The sequence below is a fragment of the Lepidochelys kempii genome, chromosome 8 (genome assembly GCF_965140265.1).
Source record: "Lepidochelys kempii isolate rLepKem1 chromosome 8, rLepKem1.hap2, whole genome shotgun sequence".
Taxonomy (NCBI): domain Eukaryota; kingdom Metazoa; phylum Chordata; order Testudines; family Cheloniidae; genus Lepidochelys; species Lepidochelys kempii.
The window spans coordinates 15,166,421-15,188,762 of record NC_133263.1 but is presented as its reverse complement, the minus strand read 5'-3'; the positions used below and the strand labels follow the sequence as shown (position 1 = coordinate 15,188,762).

The 22,342-nt window shown below is 42.5% G+C and overlaps 1 protein-coding gene across 4 annotated transcripts in view; it reads right to left on the bottom strand.

The window, feature by feature from the left end:
• Nucleotides 1-2,109: 2,109 nt before the first annotated feature.
• The window catches only part of SLC22A4 (solute carrier family 22 member 4), a 54,971-nt gene continuing 34,738 nt past the window's right edge, over nucleotides 2,110-22,342 (bottom strand). For 2 of the 4 annotated variants that reach the window (XM_073355645.1, XM_073355648.1), the window contains exons 5-10: nucleotides 21,239-21,365; nucleotides 18,249-18,349; nucleotides 17,036-17,250; nucleotides 16,180-16,362; nucleotides 10,559-10,694; nucleotides 2,110-7,440 (exon numbers count right to left, since the gene is read on the bottom strand). In XM_073355645.1, coding sequence (XP_073211746.1) covers nucleotides 7,359-7,440; nucleotides 10,559-10,694; nucleotides 16,180-16,362; nucleotides 17,036-17,250; nucleotides 18,249-18,349; nucleotides 21,239-21,365 — 844 coding nt within the window. In that variant the 3' untranslated portion in view covers nucleotides 2,110-7,358. Of the gene's footprint in view, nucleotides 7,441-10,554; nucleotides 10,695-16,179; nucleotides 16,363-17,035; nucleotides 17,251-18,248; nucleotides 18,350-21,238; nucleotides 21,366-22,342 lie in introns of those variants that run through there. The other 2 variants (XM_073355646.1, XM_073355647.1) reach the window with 2 other exon arrangements.

Here is a 22,342-nt window from a genome sequence, read left to right as displayed (position 1 = left end):
CTATCTTACAAGAGTATTAGTCGATCACAGGATTGGCATGGCTTGAAGCATGAAGGTTGAGTTTACCATGCTAAGGAACCCTGTACAGGAGGTCTTTCCAGGATGTGCAGGGGAGAGAAGGGGTGGGGTCTAGCCATCCTCATTTGGTCAAGATGGCTAGACCCTCTTCCTCTCCTCCCCCCTGCCAGTATATTGGTCAAAGATAAAGGTAGCCAAGGAGTTCTGAAGAATTCAGAAGGTTTGTGGTAAGGTTTAGCTGAAGCTAAGAGCTAGTGGTCGGACACTCGCCAGGTTCCATCTCACTGCCCCGGCAATCAGAGGGAACTGAGGGAAGGTCGCAGCCACTCCGCCCTTTATGCCCTTGTACAGAAGTCCAAGGAGGCCAGAGTGTGTACAGGGGCCTGATAGACACTGTTACTCCAAGATTTCTGGTCATGTGCACTTGGCATACTGACACGTACTCAAAGCAACAGCAACTTCTTTCACAACTGTATTTATGTCACAGTGATTAAGCTTATTGTGATAAGAGTTCTGAACTTTGGTCAGTACCATTATAAAACCTAACTACAGAAAACTCCTATCTACTAAAAATTGAAAAGCCTTCCTCTTTGGGAGCAATAATAGTAAGACTTTGCACTTCTATCCTAGGACATCTATGCAGTTTAAAAACATTATTCAAAATAAATTAAGCCACACAGCCCATTCAATAGTGAAGTATATAGTCATACTTTAGATGGGGAAATGAAGAAGAGAGATTAGCTAACATGCTCAAAGTCACGCAGCAAGCCATCGGTAGTCTACACTACCCACAGGATTGGCGGGTAGTGATCGCTCTGCCGTCAACTCCTGTACTCCACCGTGGTGAGAGGCGGAGTCGATGGGGGAGTGGCGGCAGTTGACCCCGCGCTGTGAGGACACGAGGTAAGTTGACCTAAGATACGTCGACTTCAGCTACGCTATTCTCGGAGCTGAAGTTACATATCTTAGGTTGATACCCCCCTACTGTAGACCAGGCCCATGTCACATATAGGACTAAAACCAAATTGCCTAGTTCCCAGTCTTCTGTTTCAAGAACTAACCTATGCTTCCTTCAATGGGAAATATCCCACTAAGTCAAATAATTGAGCAGTGAATTGCTTATATTTGATAGAATGTTAAAAATAATATTGTGGAGTAAACCACTTTGTTTTGGCTGTTTTCCATTAAAATCATTCATCTATCACAGCACAAATTGCATTCCAGCTGGAAATTTAGCTATCAAGATTTAATTATTCCATCAAGTTCCAAGCTTCCATATCCGTGGGGTTGGGAGGCAATTTAACACTTGAGTACAGGCAGTTAGATCAGTAAGGTATGAAAACATAAGCAGCTGGGGCATGAGGACTTTTCAGTAGCATGAGGAAGGAGCCTTCTTCTGATATGGAATCTGAATTGCGCTGCCCTTTTCTCGAAGGATTAATCTTCATGGCACTGGCATCGATTAATCAATTTGGGCACTGAGAGAGGGTGAATTATCCTCAGAAAAAGCTATGTGGGATAGTAAATAGCTTAGAAATGCATAAGGGAACATCTCAACAGTCTGGATGGGGTTAAATCTGCAGTTTGTCAGCAGTTTGCAGTTTGCCTCCTTGAAGGCACCAGGTCTTGTGGGCACAGGAAAATGATAAAGATTGATAGTCCCTTTTGGAGGTGCTTTCCCTCAAGATCTGTTTCCACGGAAAGTGAAAATATATCATGTATGTCAGCAAAAAAACAAAACAAACCTGCCTTCAGAATAAGGTCATAATTCCAAAACCTGCAGAATAATTTGAATTTCACACTAGAGCCATCTACTGCGTCTATTTTTTTTTATTGTTTCATTTTTGAGGCCCCTGGGCCCTTGCTTTTCCGCCCATTTTCCTTAATCAGGTTCACAGTTTCAGTGAGTGCCTTCTGCTCAGAGAACCAGTAAAGCTGTGACATGACCTGGAAAAGGCTAGCAGGCAATAGTGATTCGTTAATATGACTTTGGAATATTTGTTCAGTTTTTTAAAAAAATCTGAGTAACCAGATGCTTGTATTTAGCCCTAGAAGCAAGTTCATTCATAGTAAAAACCACATTCACTGATGCTTGTTGCCAATAAGATTTTATTTTCCAGACTTTATGACAGATACAAATCATGAGAAGACCCAAAAAACCCCACCACATATAAACAGACTATAGTTCCACAAACATTAGATACAACTTACATGTGTTTCATCAAGCACCATAGGCAACTAATAATTAGAAGAACCCTCCTTCCCCATCCCCAAAAAGAAAATGAAAACATGAAAAATATTACACTGAATATTAAACTTTCCCTTTAGAACATTCTCAACTTGGGGAACATCTATTTACACTTAATCACCATAAAGGAAATTAAATGGACATGGAAAATTAGTATTTCAGAATGTTTATTTTAAAATTTCATGAAAGGATGCACCTGACCCTACAAATAGATCCATGTAGGCAGAGGCTTTGCACCCAGTCAGAGCCCCATTGACTTCCAAGGGGCGCTGTGTTAACGCAGGAGTGCACCTACACCAATTAGCTGGCAGGATTGGGGCCTTAAGAATCAGTTACACTGATAGTGTTCTTTTAAGGTTATTAGGCCAAAAGACTGCCCTACCTTGATAGTTCTCTATTCGGGAAGAGCTTACCATAGTACTCCCATTTCCCCTCCCCCCCCCGCCACTTATTCCATGCTAACTAAATGTTAAATGACTTCTCAACCTGTCTAATAATAAGCTGGGGAACATCCCCCATTTTCAAGGAATGTCATACACATATAGGGTTACTGTCCACTTACGTTATATTTTAAATATATTTCCTTCTATTTTACCATTCTGGATTTTAAAACTCTTCTAATTTTTAAAAAAATCTAATTTACTTTCCGCTATTTATGTTGTTTGTTTGGTTCCTACATTCGTCTCACTTTGGATAATGAATGTCAGTGCAGTCAGTCTGCAACATTTTTCTTTAGTCAGTTTCATTTTCAGGTGACCAATAGACATACTCTATGAAAACAGTTTTTTTTTTTTAAACATATGCCCTCTGCAATGTTTGCAATTCAAACATTAAAACACCTGGGGTTAGGGGTTATTTTTGGTAAAAGTGTCTTACAAAGTTGAAATGTTGGGCCCCAAGTGAGTTAGACATTGTCATAACCATAAGGGTAGCTTAAAACTCCTCCTTACCTGTAAGGGGTTAAGAAGCTCAAATAACCTGGTTGGCACCTGACCAAAGGAACCAATGGGGAGAAAAGATACTTTCAAAGCTGGGCTGGGTGGGGCTGGGGGAAAGAGGCTTTGTTTTGGGTTTTTTGTTTCTGTGTTTGTTTTCGCTCTTGGGACTAAAAGAGACCGGACATCAATCCATGTTGTCCAAACCATTCTGAACCAGTCTCTCATATTACAGAAATTGTAAGCACAGCCATGCAAGGCGTATTATTTTATCTTTGTTTTCTCAACTTGTGAATTTTCCCTTTGCTGGAGGGAGGTTTATCCCTGTTTTGTTGTAACTTTGAAGCTAAGGCTAGACGGGGTTCCTCTGTGTTTTGTGCATCTTTTGTTATCCTGTAAAGTCATCTTCCAACCTGATTTTACAGAAGGGATTTTTACCCTTTCTTTTCTTTTTTTTTTTAAAATAAAATTCTTCTTTTAAGAACTAATTGATTTTTTTTTCAGTGTCCAAAGATCCAGGGATTTGGGTCCGTGTTCACTTTGTAACCAATTGGTTAGGATATTATTCTCAAGCCTCCCCATGAAAGGGGGTTGGGGGGATATTTTGGGGGAACAGGAACTCCAAGTGATCCTTTCCCTGATTCTTTGTCTAAATCACTTGGTGGTGGCAGCATACCCTCCAAGGGCAAAGAATTTGTGCCTTGGAAAAGTTTTTAACCTAAACTGGTAAGAATAAGCTTAGGGGGTCTTGCATGCGGGTCCCCACATCTGTACCCCAGAATTCAGAGTGAGGAAGGAGCCCTGACAGACATATCTGCTTAAACTCTAATAACATTCTGATTAAGCATCCATCAGTAGCAATAAGGAAGCTGCTCCTCACCGCAGTCTGAAGAATAAGACAAAGTAAAGCCACTCTCCTGTCACCCTTCCAAAAAGGGCTTTGTCTAGACCAGTGGTTCTCAACCAGGGGTCCGGGACCCACTGTGGGGCTGCGAGCAGCTTTTAGAGGGTCTGCCAAAATAAACCAGATAGTAGGGCCGGTGTTAGACTCACTGGGGCTGGGGCTGGGACTGAAGCCCGAACAACTTAGCTTTGCAGGTCCCCTGTGGTGTAGGGCCCCAGGCAATTGCCCTGCTTGCTGACCCCTAATGCCAACGCTGGGTTTTAATCTACTGGAAATGCAGAAAAAGTTGTTGTGGAACAGGTGGGCCATGGAGCTCTTATAGCGTGTGTGTGTGTGGGGTGGGGGGTGAGGGGAAGGGTCTCAGAAAGAAAATGGTTGAGAACCCCTGGTCTAGACAGCGTCCTTTTAAGACTTGGAGAGCATTTAACAATTTATAATGAGGAGATCTAGTCTCAGACATCAGTCACTAGAGTTCTGCAAACTTTTAAAGAAGTCTGCAAATACCACAGGCTTTTAATACCAAGAACAAGCCTTCTTTGGCTGCAGCAGGGGCTCTCTCTTGGGGCTCTATTGTTAAAGTACGTTCCACCAAGCCCAACCTGGTGCAGAAGACTGTGAAACGAACTTCTATCTTTATCAAAACTTTTCCCACCTGCTTGCAGATTAGATTTCACTTGTATTTCCCCTCCACTCCCCACACCTTCTGAGCCTATTCAAACAGATTCAAAACACCTTAATAGCCAGTTACTAAAACATAATTTTGTCAATGTCTTAAAGAAAGACTTCCTTTCACAAAGTTTTAATACACATAGGAGACGTCACTCTTTTCAGTTATAGTCCACAGAGAAAGTAGGTTATATAATAAGTCAGTGCACATTTTTATTATAATAAAGAAAAACAAGCTAATGGCAACTGCCACACTTTCATCCATACTTCAGCAGCTCCAATAAGCCAGCTTCAGATCTTGCTGAGGATAGATTATACAGAGACAGCAGGGTATATGCAATTATCTGTGCACAAGAGGAATAACACACAAGAGGAATAACTCCCAGCAAAGTCAATGGGAATAATCCTCTCCTTCCCCAACCCCAAAGCACTGCTTTACAAGTGGTACCCTGACTGCTCATAAATATACAGCTCCCATATTGAGCCCCAACTTATAACTCATTTGAAAAATGTTACAATTAGGACTGTATATGACAGACAACTTACCATGAAGACTGCAGTGCTAGGCCAAACCAAGTGTTTGTTAAAACTTGTACAGCAGCATTTTAAGCCTATGCAATTCTCTTAGGAAGGCTTTACAATTTAAGAAAAAATAAATAAAATAATAGTGCCAGAAACTGGAGTTTTTGCTCCTCTTGATCCCTCCATAGATTCACACTCTGTGGATTTCTTCAGGCATCACTGTTCAAACCTGGGAGAGATTTATTAGAAGACAGAATGTCTTCTTGCAAATGCTCCATCGGGTGAAGTAACTCCTTTTTTGCTAGGTATAGACACAATTTAAAGTCCTTGTTAGAACAATTTCACAATCTTCTGAGTACAGTCCCCTAACATCAAAAACATTCTCATTAAAAATAAGGCTGCTAACACTTAAACTATATGAGATGTAGCAGTGCTACAAGCCCAGGAAATGGACTGATAAAGACAAGCTGTCAAAAACACAGACAAACTTGTTTGGTTTTTTTTAATTAAAAACATGGAAAATTAAGTTTTCTGGGATCCTGAGAAGTTACAGGAGTATAAAAATATTTCAGTTGGTTTCAGAAATATCCAAGTCTCTGATCACATAAAGGAGAATAAGTACCGCCTTTTTTATAGAAAGTATCTTCATAAAAATATGGCCATGATATACCAAGCCCAATCCCCATATCTCATGTAAACAGCTCCATGCCATGCTAATATCAAGGGTTGGATGAGAATGTTAACTGAAGTAATCTAAACAGTTATTCTACATGTTAGACCAAAGGGAATTTCCTCTATATTAAAAAAAAAATATCAGCTATATCAAATCTTTAAATATTGCAAATGCCTTATTAAGAAAACTCTGTTTGAAAAGAGATGAGATAGCAGCAATGGAACAGAACCCTGGCCCAGGACAATGGCTGCCTTGTGCTACACTATCAATATGGCAAAACCATTTATGCAAAAGAAAGGTTTGATTTTCAAAGCCAGAGTCTTTCAGCCTGAAACAAATAGTCTTTTGCAATTACACTGAATTTCTGTTTGAATACCTTTGCCCGATAGATTCAGTTTCATAAACGGCTGCTGCTCTGCCATTACCATGTGCTGTGTTGCACTTGTGTCTCAGCCACAACTGGCTTCAACGTGAAAGCAAAAAAGATTCATGAAGCCCAGAGGGCAGTGCATGCCAGTTACACAATTTAAACAGGTGAGAAGTTATGAAGTTTCTCTCTTTGTTTAAACTTACTAAGGTGAAATTCACTCCTGTGCCGAGGGCCAGCACAAGACAAATACAGCACTCAAATTCCCCTTAAGCTTTCAGACTGAGACTTAAATGGCGCATACTCCTTTTGTTGGTCCTCTGCACAGTAGGGGAATGTGACCTTCGGAATAATGATTCGCCATTATCAATCCAGCAGGCTAGACAGATTTAATCTGGCCACAAAGTACATATGCAACTAAAATATCGTTTTTGTTAAGAAAGCATTATAACACTGTTTTCTTCTACCACAGTATTTGTTCGAAAGCCTGTAGTGCGGGAACTAACAGCAGAAGTATAAAGTGTATTGCACTGTAAGCAGCGCTTCACTTGACTCTTCATCTAATATTGGTTTTGGGGTTTTTTTAATATTCATTTAAGCATTAAGACTTTGAAATAGTTCTCATTTGAAAATACCGGTATTAGAATCTTGAACTACTTTGGTATTTCAATTCATGTTTAAGCAGCTTTTGAGTGCAAGATTCCACTGAGTCAGCGCTGTGACTGTTCCTAATGCTCTTTTATAGCCTGATTTTCAAAAGGGTGCTGAGCGCTCATAGCTCCCTACTTAACAGAAGCTACAGCTTATCAAAACCGCTGAAAATCAGGTCACTGAGGATAAATTATGGGGAATCCTATGGAAATAGATGGCATCTTCACAGCACTATATTTAGTACAATAGTACTGTAGATTGTAGGTTCGGAACTATGTGGCACCAGTAATTTTGACCCAGGATTTTTTTCTGGTAGGAAATGCATTCAGCAGTCCTTCTTCTTTTTCCAGCCCATCAGGAGATGCAGAGCCTTATCATAGCGGTGTTATCTGAGTCTTGGAATCTTCAATCTTCTTTGAACTCCTTATGTGTTTGGTGTGTTGTCTGTTTCTGAATCTGAAAATGAATAAAATTTGATGGCTACAGAACATTTTATAGGAACCAGACATGACACATTCTGCTCCCAAGCGAAACGGCTAAAATAACCGAGCTGCACCACTGAAAACGGCTTCCGATATAAAACTGCAGAAAAGCCGACTACACTGGAATGTGATGCTCTAGAAGGGACCCTCTTCTGGACTGAAGAGATGAGAAAATGAACAACATTTGCGACACTGCGTGTCAACACTCACTGGTCCAATGGAGATCATTTCATCCACCACACAAAGAGCATGTGTTTAGGAAGTGTGTGCATGAGACTCATGGCAAAATTTCTACTGTGCCCCGTATTTGAAGTTCAGGTTTTATCAATTTAAGAACTTACAAATCACTGATCAGACACTGAGGAAACCCCTAACAGTCACAAGGAGCAGCAGACATTTCCTCAGGAGCACCTCATTCCCCAAGAATTACAGGCCCTTATGCCCATCATGGGTAGGCTTTTAGAGGCAGTTCCAGCCTTCTCCAAATAGTTATTGCTCTTAAGTGCAAATCTGCCCACAGCGCTGAGCCAGAATAACATGGCTGTGTGGTAGGGGAGTAGCACCATGGCTACCACAGCCCCAAAGGCAAAGGCCCACTCTTTCCCTGGTGGCGGAAGGAGGTAGAAAGAAAATGGCCAGCACATATGCATAGTTGGGTTCACCTCAGATGTCCCCTCAACTGCAGCATATTGGAAACCCTTTGGTGGAGCACAAGAGGTTTATATCTGTCCAGGCTCATCAGTTTTCCCCTACCTTCAGCCCACACAGCAGAGTTATGTGCATCCAGGGCTCTCTTCACCCATTGGGGAAGGAAGACAGGATTTGCCTCTTACAATGTTACAATTGCAAGATGCACAAGTACAGTCACTTAAAGCACAAGCCACAATACACAAAGTACAGTACTACATCTCTCTTCAGGTATAGGTACGTTGCCTCACCACACAGCCCTTTCTCCCCATCCCCATTGGCACCTGCTGCGGCAGAGCACTATATTAAGTATCGGTGTCTCATTGGAATGCTAGGAGTTCTGAGAACGGACTGCCCAGTATGTGGGCAGCTCTGCAGATGCATTGCAATCACATGGGCAGTAGGTTAGGGTAGTACTTAATGGTCTGATGGGAAACAGTTACAGAATAGCATTCTGTAACTACCTTATTTTAATCACAAACCGTCCCTGTAAAACAGTTATAACAAACATTAGAACCAACTGGAGATACTATGTGCCAAATCTCCACACGTGTGCATGCATGCATAAGATTTCAGTGGACATGTTTGTACAGGGTGACCCAAACAGCAGTGTCCAGTGTAACAAGAGAGCACTGCATGTTCTTAATAACTACATGAAGGAGCTTCAGGGGGTCGGAGTGGTGGGTAATCTGTCTCAGATTATACCAGCAGCTCTTTATCCACCAAAAGAAAAGAACTATAAATGCTGAAATCCTGTTTTCATAGTAGAGCCCAATCCCTTTCTATTCGAAAAACAAAGCGCTATTTAAATGAAACAAGAACAATCCTATTAAATGAATAGCCTTTCTATATACTACAAGGGAAAATACAAAAACTTGGTAATGTTCTCTACACAGGATTGTGTGCTACCTCACCCACCTTGTCTCTCTAATATACACATGATCTAATTAATACAGCACCCTTGTGAGGGATGAAAATATTATCCCTATTTTAAAGATGCAGGGAAAGGCACCTAGAGAGGCGTGGTGACTTGCCCTAGATGATGCAAAGCAATTCAGCGGTAGCAGTTGAAACACGCCTGAGACTCTATCCTGATTTCAATGAATCCAGCTCCCAACCTCTTATTCCAAACCCTGCCTCAAAACAGACTTCAATTAAAAAAAAAAAAAAAAAAAAGCTGGTATCCACCTATCTTAAAAAAATCATCTCAGACAAAACCTTCCTCCTGGGACATTCTGGGTTGTTCATCTATTTAAGCAAAAGTACCCCAGCAGGGGACCACATTTACTTCCGTGTCTTGTACACCAGGAGACCCCCCCCCCAACATGCTATGAAAACTCCCCAGCCTGCCTGTTCCACAACAACTCTTTCTGTATTTCCAGTAGATTAAAAGCCAGGGCTGGCATTAGGGGGTAGCAAGCAGGGCAATTGCCCAGAGCCCCACACTACAGCAGGCCCTCAAAGCTAATTTGTTTGAGCTTCGGCTTCAGCCCAAGGCTGCGGGGCTCGGGCTTCAGCCCCAAGCCCCAGTGAGTCTAACACTGGCTCTACTCTCTGGTTTATTTTGGCAGACCCCCTAAAACCTGCTTGTGGCCCCGCAGTGGGCCCTGGACCCCTGGTTGAGAACCGCTGTTGTATAGCACCTGACACACTGGTTGTGCTTCCATAATGAATATTAACCCCACAGCTCAGGCATTCCTGGCTTTGAGTTCAATCCACTGGGCCGTGCTGCCCTCAACATACAAGAGAAAGTTTGGTCTGTTAAACGCTCTGTGTACTAAGCCCACTAATAACAGTGAAGACCTCTAATGTACTGGAGCCATTCAGGATAACATTTCAAGAAAGGACTCTGATTTCTGAGTGCTTATCTCAAAACACTGTTGGTGTTGTTTCCAAAACGTCTGAGCACACACACACACACACGGATTTCAGTTGGGAGTCACGGTTGCTCAGCAATTCTGAAAAATCAGACCCAATGTGTATCAAGTCAGGCACTAAAAATCAGAGGCCACTTCTGAAAGGTTTGGTCTATTGCAGCAGTTCTCAAACTGTGGGTCAGGACCCCAAAGTGGGTCACCACCCCATTTTAATGGGGTCGCCAGGGCTGAATTAGACTTGCTGGGGCCCAAGTCCCACCGCCCCGGGGCCAAAGCTGAAGCCTGAGAACTTCAGCCCGAGAACTTCAGCCCTGGGCAGCTGGGGCTCTGGGGCTTCGGTCCTTTCTCCTGGCATCATGTAGCAAGTTTTGTTGTCAGAAGGGGGTCGCAGTGCAATGAAGTTTGAGAACCCCTGGTCTATTGGAACAGACCTGTAAAATACTCATTTGTTGAGTGTAATGAGGAGATGATATTGAATTGGTTGTGGCTGTATGTTTCAGATCTATGGAGTGAATGAAATCCACTTACCCTTTTACTCTTAGCATCTGGTCAAAGGTCTCAGGGAGAGGATTTCCAAAGCTTTCTGGGAGAAACAGGGTAAGGATCCCTATCAGCACAGTCAGGCTTCCCATGAGAATGTAAGGCAGGAATCGGTCATAGGCACCTGGCAGAACACAGGACATGGCAACATTAGTTATACACCAACCATCACAACGAGCTCAGAGATGGAATAAATATTCAGGACACCACTATATTGTATAATTCACTTTGCATAATTTGTTAACCAATATTTCCACCTAGAAGTCAGCACAAGTGAATCCCAAACTGGAGTTACTTATGTACCTGCCAATCCTATCCAAAGGGTTTTTCAATTAAAAATATGCCAAACTGTAATAGGGGATGATCACATCGCATAAGGTGTTGCCAATTACTACTCTGGCACGAATTGTGTACCATTTAACAGCTCCTACATGTTGCTTCTTCCATGTAGGATAACAAATGTCTTGGCGAGATAAACACAATTATACCACTGCTGGAGGAAGTGAGCCTTCAGTCGTTGTTTTTATTTGGACTCAAATCTTAGCCTCACAATAAAACTTAATTAAATACAAATTAAACTTCCTCCACTAACAGCACATTTACAAAAACTTGATTAGAAGTGGGGAAAGCAACAGGCCTGCTGTGACAGACGGTGCCCTTGGTCTAGGCAGAATCAGGTTTGGGACTGGAAAGTTACTAGTATTGCCAGAAGCCTTACAATTGTGCACAAGTGTATGGTCAGGATGCAAAATCTGCAAACCACAATAGCACAGAACATTAGAGATCTTTCAGAAAAGGTGCAAACCAAGGAACCAGAGAGTATCTTATGTAGAATACATGTATTCTGGACACGACAATATTATTTCGGATTGAAGTTATACCTGTAGACTTTATGATGTAGAGAACAAAGCTAGGATTAACCACCAAAGATCTTTGATATATCAGAGGGAGCCAAAGTTTGTGCTTTGATCTCCATCTTCATTCAATAACTGGCTAAACTATATGGTCCTAACTTGGCTGAAGCAAATATCAACAGCTCACAGCATTCTCCTAAAACTTACCTTTTCCAATTTTAAATGTGTGACTTCCTCCATTAGTGTGCCAAGGTCCTGAAAGCAGGCCCATCGGACATTGAATACAAAATATGAGAAAAATCACATTTTTTCCTTACTATTTGAATAACCTCTGCATTATTATTTATGATTATTTGCATTGCATTAACATTCAAGGATCCCAAGCAGGATCAAGGCCACACTGCCTTATGTGCTGAACAAACACAGAGAGATTGAAATAGAGGGAACCTTTTTTATTACAAAGAACAAACAGAAATCCTGGCCACAAGCTATTAGTTTTGTGACTGTAATAGCTGTGAAAACTTTAGATGAGAGAATCACATGGTGTTAAATGATTTGAAAATTTTTCCATGTTTAAACACATAGATGACACAGTATACGTGCAGTTCTCCTCTCACTTTCTCTATCATCATAAATCAGGATTAATTCCCTTAAAGTAAATGGAGTTACATTGGTTTAAAAGCCATAATGTTTATACGTGAGAACATAGAGCAATAGAAAATTTATTATAGGACCAGCTGGGTCATCTGATAATTCCCATGGCAAGATCCTGTTTTTCGTTGTTTATAGCTTTGCCAAAACGTAACCTTCCATGCTGAAGTGTCTGCTCAGGCTGAATTATTCATTATTATTATTTTAACGTTTCACCAAAGATGGTTCAGCTATTTCAGAGATTAGGGAAACATAAGTTGTTTTGCCCTTGTTAAAAAGGTTAATGCAATTGTTTTGTTAGGAACCTTTGCCATCTGTGAGGGGCGGTGGAGGGGGAAAAGACGAGAAGAGAGAGTGTGGTCATCCTCATGTCCAGAACATGCCTTTTGCCATCCCAGCAAATAACCACCCAAATTTGGCCTAGTTATAAGCCTCTGGAAAACACCTGCAGGTTACATATGCTCAGTGGAGTCTTGCTAGAAGCAGCTAAACCTCTGAAGATTCTGTCCTCCCTCAGTATGCTCGAGACTCTGTCAGCTCCTACCTGTGACAGACTGCATGTGGTCCATCCCCGCAGAGCAGATGAGCACGTTCCAACCCAGGGCTACAGTTGCTGAAAAGAATTTGCCCTGTAATGGCTGCTCATAGTTAGAGTGGGGCCAGGTGTTGGTACTGAGAGCAGGGAGCCTGTCTCTCCTGTGCTCTCAAGAACTCCCCTGCTGGCACTCAGACAGTGTGGAGGAGGAAGCTGTCTGACTGGAATGCATAGGGGACAAAAGCAGGATAGAGGAAAAGGGAAAGGAGAAGACTTGGACAAGGCATCTGCTGAGATTGGGCCTGTGCAAGGAGACTGGAACTGGAAGCTGGGGAAGGGAGACTGGTACTAGTTGGGCAAGGAGACTTGGACTGGGAACTGCGCGGTACGAGGGGGTGATACTGGGAGCCAAGGGGGAAAGCAGGGGAGGAGGACACAGATTGGGTGAGGAGCTGGGGGGAAGAGTGGAACTGGAACAGGGAGCCGGGAAGGTCGGGGGAGGCAGAGACTGGATGAGGAGTCCATGGAGGGAGACTGGGAGTCAGTGGGATGGGAGGGGAGAGACAGATTGGAAAGGGGATATCACACAGAGGCCCATTGGTGCCAATTGGCAAAGGGGTCACTGTTCCGTACAAGCAACTCGTCTCAGACAAGACAAACTCATTACATCTAACACATTGGCTTCATGATAGTTATCCATAAAGGGTAGCATGTGAGGTCTCTGCTGAAAGCTTGTAACTTATCAATACATGCACGTATGGGTAACCGTTAAGGAATAATGTTACTATATTTAAAATTATACCCTTATGGTCTTGAAGTGAAAGTGAGTCACCAGGGAATGGTGCTGGCCCATTCAAGCGGGAGGAAGCTCTCACCTCCCTCTGGCTAGCTGATTACATAATGTTTTGCTCAGTGGTTTATCTTTGCACCAACCCAGAAAAATTAAACATCAAAACCACTTGGAAGTGAGAAGGAAAGACAGGGGAGTGAGGGAGCGCCCTGTCTGTGAATAAAGACTGATTCAGTATATCACAGGGTGGAGAAAGACATTCTACATCTGTCCACTGAGGAGGTACCTGGATGAGTGGAGGTGCTTTGTGAAAAACTGGGTCCTAGCTCCTTGGGATTAGCCAGCGCTGCAAAAGACTGAATTTTGGAGTGAGAATCTACTTTATTAGCTAGGACAGGTAACTACGAATAAGGGCAGGCCCTACTTCATGTTTTATAATTTTGTCTCATATGTAACCATTTGTTTCCCTCACTCCACTTGTTTCTGTTTAAGAAAAAAAAAGAGATTCAAATAAATTATCTTTTGTGTTACTACCATTGAACAAATGCTGTGTGTGTGATACAGGAGCCATGGGCTAAGTGAAAACTAGTAAACTGGGAAACACTGTTCCAGATGATCTGGGATTTCTGTGGATATCCAGTGATTAGGGGCTGGACTCCCCAAGGGGGGAACTTGAGGGATGCAGTGCATCTACTGTCAGTCTGCAGGGCAAAGGCAGGGCTGGTGTAGCGCAGAGGAGAGCACTCATGTGCCTGACACGCTGGTTGTGTTAGGGAGCTAATATTCGACTGGCACAGGCACTGGAGAAAGCTGGCAACAAGGTGACTCACAGCCCTGCGTGCCCTGAGAAGCCGAACTGGGACTGACTGAGCAAGGAGACTCTGACTGGCTGGGAGGGGCGGGGGTGACTATGACTGGGTGGGCAAGGAAACTGGGACGGGGTGAGACACCTGAGGAGTACGGACAGCGACTGGGTGGGGCTAAAGAATGGGACTGGGACACGGAGCTAGGAGTAGTGAAGAGACCAACTGGGACAGGTTGGAAGGGATAGGGCAGGAGGGGGGTCAAGCTTGGGGGAAAATGTGCACAAGGATCCATATCTATTTCATTCCTGTTCAGAATCTGGAATGGAAACCAAGATTCCGGAGTCTCACCATTTCTCTGCTCCCTGTGAAATCCACTGGCAAAGTGCGTGAGTCTCATCCCCTACTACTGCTGGTCCACGTAGGGAATCACAAGCTACTTTAGCTATCTGTTACTCTATTAGCTCAAGTGGCAGAGGCCTGTGAAATAGATCTAAAAGTTCCTACGCTGCTGACGAACCAGGGGGTGTCAATATGATGCCACTTAATGGAATTTCTATTATTTCCATTTGCTTTTTTAAAACCAAAGAAGTCGCAAACAAAAAGTTACATTAAAAACCACCAGGGTTGCAAGTCAAGCACTCAAAAGTGCCAAAATTAAGTCTGTGCAACTCAACCCTCTTGTGCATAAGCGTTAGGGTACAGTCTTTAATTATTTGATCACATACCATTTTTTCTGCAGGACCCATCTCATTCAGGATGGGCCTGTTCTGGGGATGAATCCGGGTTCTGTAGTGAAGGAGGCTTATCTGTTAGGACCCCTGCTTCATTTGTTGCAGAACTTGGAAGGGGTGTAGTGAATGAGGCAGCAGATTGTAGGAAGAGACAGCATGTTGTCTCATATCTAAGGCAACGGAATGCTGCTCTGAAGAAGTGGATTCTATCCTTGGCTCTGACACAGTTTCTCTATGTAAGGCTAGTTAAATCATTTAGACCAAACTTTTCAGAGGCGGTCTCTCATCGCTTCACTTAAGACCCTGGGATCTGATATATAGGCGTCCTGAGCACACAGCTCTGCAATGGAAGTCGATCAAAGCTGTTCTTTAAGCGTCATATGGCACTTCATAGGGACCTAGCCATCGCAAATTGAGCACCCAAAATGAGTGGATACTTTTGACTTTAATCTCTCAGTGCCTCACTCTCCATCTATAAAATACTATGTGAACATCTAAAGACTGTTAGCATATGCACAACGGGGCTGAATTTCTTTTTACTTTTGAGGTTTGACTTTGCAACCTTAACATTTCTTTTAACATAGTGTTTTGTGTGTAATTAGAAATATTACATGTACACACTACTGTGTATGCTTTATACTGCATATTTTCTAAGTACCATTTTCAAAAAAGTGTAGATTCCAAGAGATTATTTGACCTGCATCTGCCTGTTTTTCAGCATCTCACAAGTCTCTGTGCTCTCTTCTACACTAAGCGCTATGCAATGAAGGCCCATTTGGGCCATATGCCCTTGGGAAACTAGCTGACTGATCATGGCAAGTTTCAGAAGTGACTGAGAATAGTTTTCAAGTGTGCACTATCAAGATGTGGCAAAGTATCATCTCAGCCGCTCTACTTGTATGTTTCACCCCTTTGCTATCCCTCTTTGCCTTTGAATTGTGAGCAGGATACAAGGCCTCTTCTGTTTGGAAAGCACCTGCCTCAATCAAAGAGAATAAAAGGGCCTGATACTCTAATTTTATACAGGTGCAATAGTGGTGTAACACCAGTTATTTCCCTTGGTGTAAAACAAAATGGCCCAAAATGGAGGAAAGTGACTGAAATTACAATATCTAAAAAGCTGGTTTAAACATCTTTGGAGCACCAGGACTTTCTAGCTTGCACCCATTCTTTGGGATAACTGCTCTGTGCAGTTTGCTCCCATGTGTTTAAATTCAAGCCAAATGATAAAAGACATCTCACCAAGGTAAACAAAGTAAGGAGCGATGATGCTGCCCACCCTGGAAGACATGGAAGTAGCTCCAACTGCCATATTTCTTACTATTGTTGGGTAGAGCTCAGAAGTGTAGACATAAAGCATTGAGAATGCAGATGTGATCCCAAACTTCCCCAGCATCACCAGGAAGACAGACAGGATGTGAAGGTCTGAAAATAAAATTAAATGAGGATCAATAAAGCTGCATCTAGTTCCCATGCTTGTTACCTCCATTGTTTTTACCTCCCAAAGACTTCAGTTTTTCCCCCCTCTGTAATTGCAGTCTTCTCTTATCATAACCACCCCTGAGCCCTAGATTCGCCAATTCATAACTTGAGCAGGCAGCTTATTTTATACTACCAGGACTTTGGTTCACTCCCAGTCTGAGAGTGCACTTGAAATGCATTATGGCTCTGATTCAGCAAACTAGATAAGCACATGCTTAAATTCATATCTAATCAGCAATGCATTTAGGTTCTACTGAAGTCTACGGTGAAATCTGAAGAACTTCTGATTTTTGTAAGTAGTGTCTCCAGTTCAGATGCATCTGTGTTCTGTCATTTATCCAATTTTATGACCTGGTCATCTGAAGCATAAACGGATCAATACTTTGATTTTCAGAAGTGCTGAGCACTCAACACCCAGTGAACTGAATGAGAGCTGCAGGTGCTCAGAATTGTACGAAAAAGTAACAAACCAACCCAAAATCAAATCAAGCCACAAATGATTGAGGTTTGGTGCAAATTTCACCTGGTAACTTCCTGGTTTCCAACCCTTTGCTGGAGCAGTTAGATGGCACTGTAGGATATATTTTATTTTTACGTCATGAGTTGAAGCTCATACCTGTAGGCACCAGCTGAATGAAGAGAATAACCCCTCCTCCTAAGAACAAGGTGCCAGATATCGAATACCGCCGAGGTAAGATTCGGAGGAGCAGCCAAGCAATCACATAAGCTGGAACTTCTATAATGGCTGAGAGGAAGCAATTGATGTAGGCATTTCCATGCAAGTTGGGAGTGTTGAGAGACAGTCCAAAGTAACCAACTGATGTTAACATCCTGAAAGATGCATAAAAAGTAAAGTCTCTACAGTATTACCCAAGATTCTGTTTCAGAAACAGCACTATACCAGACATCAGCAGGGATGGGATGGCTTTCAGAATTTCAATAGCTACACCACAGTTGCTAAGTTTTTTGCACCTGCAGCTTCTTTTTGTACTAAAAATGCCCAAACACAATCCTCTCCACAGAGCCCTAACTTAACTCTCCCTCCCATATACAATATGGTAAATGAAAGGCTCACTGGAAGTTATTCATAATGGTGTTTCACTGTGACGGAGCCATTAACAATAAAGTGAAGTAGGAAGTCCTGAAACGTTTCAGTTTATTACAGCATGCCATCTACAATCCCATTTTTAGGGAACCTCTCCCTAGAGCAAACTCTATTAAAAGACTCGGTGTATTCATAAAAAGCTCCATTACAGCATCTGAATGTTATGGTTCTGCATAAGAGAGCTGGAAGATCGGATTTCAAATCTTGGGACACCTCAATTTGACATGCAAAAGGAATTAGCCAATTCCTCTAGACGGGAGGCAGTGGAGTCTAAAAGAATGGATCACAGATTAAGAGTCATGTATTCGGTTCTAATTATTGTTCTGCCACTGAACTGCTATATGGCCTGGGCAAGCCACATGACCTCTTTCGCTATACCCCCAAGACAGTAATGTGTACTTCTCATGGATGTTGTGTGGCTAAGACTGTGGGTTTGTTGGTTTTTTTACAGCAGCACTTTGAGTACACCGTGTGCTATATAAATGCTCAACATCAATAGAGTCATCATAAATTTGCATGCTCACATGCACACTGAAGAGCACAAATCTCTACCTGCCCAAACACGGATGCAAGCCCTTTAATGCAGGTATTTGAACACCCTACGCAGATTCCCATGTTTGAAATAGGTCCCAGTGTATGAGACCGGTTATTATAAAAAACTACAACAGACATCACAAACAGATTGATTGTTGTCCGTGTGCTTTAGGGTCACACATCCACTTACCACAGCAACAATGACATAACAGTGATAACTGCAATGTTTCGGGTTCTGAACAAGTCCAAGATGTATGCCTTCTGCTGCTGCTGAAACTTCATATCCTGCATCTTAGGGGAAAAGGAAAACAAACCCAAAATATCCCTATAGCAAGCGATCAATCTAATCTGTGGGGAAAAAAATCTTAACACACAGATTTGGGAGGATGGAGGTTATGAAAATATAACCCCACATAACCCTTCCAAGTAAAGTGAAAGGGCAGAAAATACACAAATCAACAGCCACCCAACCAATTCCGCATCAGCAAAGGGGTTTCATAGGAAGCTTGATTGGAGTACCACTGGGGGTAGAGACTAAAGTAACTTTTAAGTTAGTTGTGACACACGGCAGTACTGACATACCCGTACCAATTCGATCTAGAAATCAGTTACCAAGTCATCAAAGAACAGAAAGTCTAACGGGGGAAAAGACTTGCACTAACTTCTCCTCCTTCATGCCGTACAAAGGCACTCCCAGGACCGGCCTCACTGACAAAGGCAGTTTCCCGCACGCTGCCTATTGAGATCTCTACAGATCTCAGAATACACAGATCAGTGTGAAACAAAGAATCCTCAAGCTCGGCTGCCTATTGAGCAGCAGTTGGTTGCAAGAGCACATGGGAAATTGGTGCTCAGCCCTGAACTCAATTACTAACTGTGATGATATTTGCCACCACTGCTCCCCATGTTAGCAGAGGCTGAGAGACCATTTGGTGCTGGAAACAGACCCTCTGCAGCCAATCTGGCATGTGCAGGGTCCTCTTTGCTGGGTCCAGCTGATTCAGAGCCTGGAGGTAGGTCCCACATAAGAATTACACCCTGCCTGGGCCAGTAGTGGCCCAAAACTATTACCATTTAGCGCCCTAGGATGAAGAAAGGAGCTGGTGATCTCGGGCCAGGGCTTAGTAGACTCGTGCCATTACTACAAAGGCCACTGCCACAACTGATACCAAGTTGGTCTCAGGTGAGGGGCCAGCCCAGGACTGAATGGGCATAAAACAGAGCTAATCTCTCAGTCCCAGAGGATAAGGCTGTGTCACACTCCTGGCCTGCCTCGGGGAAGCTGAAATGCTGCTTCCTTGGCCGTTCCTGTTTGGCTAGCTAGAAGTTTTCACTTTCTAGGAACGTCCATCTGGCATCGCTCAGAAGCTCTAAGGTTATTTTAACAGAACAGATATTGTGCAGGCATCATCCACTGGCAAATGTAAAAGGCTGACATCAGGATCAGACTTGTACGGTTGTGGGTGGGGGAGGGGAGGGGCTGTATTGCCACTTAATCTGAAAGGCACGAGGCAGTGATGAAAAGCAGACTTTTCTCCTGGAGCCTGAGAAAAAGTCTTGTAAAGTATTAAACATGCAGCTGATCTACAGCTAGGACATAAAGGAAGTGCTCTTCTTTCTCACAACTATCCTAGGACAAAATTCCCACCCCCAAAACACACTTGCTTTTCGAGAACAGATTTTAAGTGGCATAACCAAAAACTGAACAATATTTGAGTAGTTTATGCTGCCAAGCAAGTTCATCAAAGAACACATTTTTCTTGTAGAAAAGTCATAACAACATGTGGTTTTGTACTGTGCCGTGGATTATCTGGAGCTTAATAAGTGGCTATTTATATGAAAACAATATATAAAGTCTCATGTAAAAGACATGTGCACATGTAATGAACACAGACTCATGGGACTGAAACTGAGGATCGTAATCATCAAAGAGTATGACTCCCCTACCATCCGATTAAGCAGAGTTAACTAGCTGGCTATTATGCTCCTGGAGCTAGCCGCTAGAGGGAGACAAGATCACAAATGCTAAGTCACTGTATTATGTGTGTACTTGTGTTTCAGTCAACTTTTAAATGCTAATAAGCTTTCTGAGCTAGGCTTTTTTCTTTGTAACTAAGAAGATTAACCAAGAGGTATCATTCCTATGAAAGGACTAAATGTTCTTAATTAAAATGGAGCCCTTTTACCACCAGATCATTATTAAAAAACCCCAGAAAACAAATAATAAATCCCCATGCACAGACACAGGGCCAACAGTGTATTAAGCCAGTGAAAAAGGACTACTTAGCAATGGGGCAATGGAACTGCCTACACACTATACATATTTATTTATTAAGGGCACTTTTGAGGGTGCCCTTTAGTGCCATGCTAGGACTGACAGGCTCTTCAGTGAAGCCCTGCTTTCTCCTTTGGTGCCTCCTACTAGCAGGTACACATATGCATTATAAAATCTGGGTACCAGAACTGCTGCTCCACACAGATCCTTCCATCTGGAAGAGCTACCTTTAAATTAAATGATCAGCTGTCAATAGTGCATCCAACCAAGATGAAGATAGATGTATTTTAATTTCTCATTTTTCTGAGTGAGGCAGCAGTGCCCTAATGATAGACACTTTGTTAGACCTATGAGACAAGCCAGTCCTGACTGAAAGCCAGAGAAAGTCATTGCTGAAGAGTACAGATCTTACTGCAAAATAATCAACTGCAGCTGCATATTTTTGACTTACTGATGCAAATGAGCCACCACCAATTGCCTCATGTCACAGCAAGTACTGAACCTGGACAATTTACTAAACAACTGGTGACAGAGCTGTGCTCTGAACTGTTTGATGTTCTGGCTTATCAGAATAATATGGAAATAAAAAGGAAAATAGCAAAGGTTGCCAAGTAGCAGATTAGAATCACGGAACTCTAGGGCTGGACGAGACCCCAAGAGGTCATATATAATCCCTCTCTTCCCCGCCTCCACCCAGTTGAGGCAGGACATATGAAAACATATTCTGCCTTATCAGAATAATCTGGAAATGAATTGCCTGAACAGGAAAATAGCAAAGGTTGCCAAGCAGCAGATTAGACTCCCTACAGTTCTGGGATAACTGGAAGAGACCTCAAGAGGTCATATAGTCCCTCTCTCCCCACACCGCACCCCACCCAGTTGTGGCAGGACATATGAAAATGTACCTCTGTGGAGTCAAACAGCATAGCTGGGGCTACAATGCCATTTGTTTTTGCAGCCTTTCGGATGATGATCTCTGCCTCTTTAAATCTTCCCTGGGAGATCAGCCATCGGGGAGATTCAGGAATGAACCTGCAACAAATTTCAGAAGGACTGAATCAACATTTCCACAATGATCACAACTCCTGACTTAATCATCTTTATTAAATACACTTTGGAGATAGATTTTGCAATCTCAGTAATAGATCACTTCCTGCGGTAGGGTCCAAACGTCCCGATAGATAAACATGTGGGTCACTTTACCCATAATGAGTAGTACCACTGAGCTCAATGGTACTGCTCAAGCACATGGGTAACTACTCACATGGTCAAGTACTTGCAGGACAGGGCCCTCTTCCTATAACTAGTTTCTGAAATTAGTTGTATTCATATATGTTAAGGGGATAATTAAATTCCATCAGAGAGTCAGAAGTTTCTTGGTAAATAGCAAAAATATTAATAGTTAGGTAGCATAAATATCAATCATATCAACAAGTTATCCTTACAAAAGTTGTATACAGCACACAAATGGTGTAGTGTTGTGGTGGTGATATTTAAAGGAAAGTGCAGACATATTTAAAGGCTACTTGCCATAGAGAGTTTATACACAACCTTCTTTATCTTCATAAAACAAAACTGATCAGGCTAAGAGAATGGTAGCAGTGCCACATTGTGGACATGATTGTATCCTGCAGGTAAAATCCAAACATCATGATGTCCATTAATATCAAACACAGACTAGAAGGACATGCCTCTCTTTCCCCAGTTTTTTAAAAACTCTAAATCCTTCAATCCTAACTGCTGCTGTCTTGCTCTCCTAAGTCAATGGTAAGTCAATAGGTCAGAGACGGCCGAGATACCTTCATGATCTGCAACAGCAGCTGCTAGACCCCTTCTTAAAGGGTTGATTAACATTTTTCTACTACTGTCTCTCCCACTGCATTTCTTTACAGGTCAGTTAATGAATACGAATGCAGATTGCAGAAGCAAGGGATACTCGGAATCCCTTTGGAGTATTTATCTTACTAAGCTTTTGACAGGATAGTTCTTATTTCACTGTATAAAAGTTA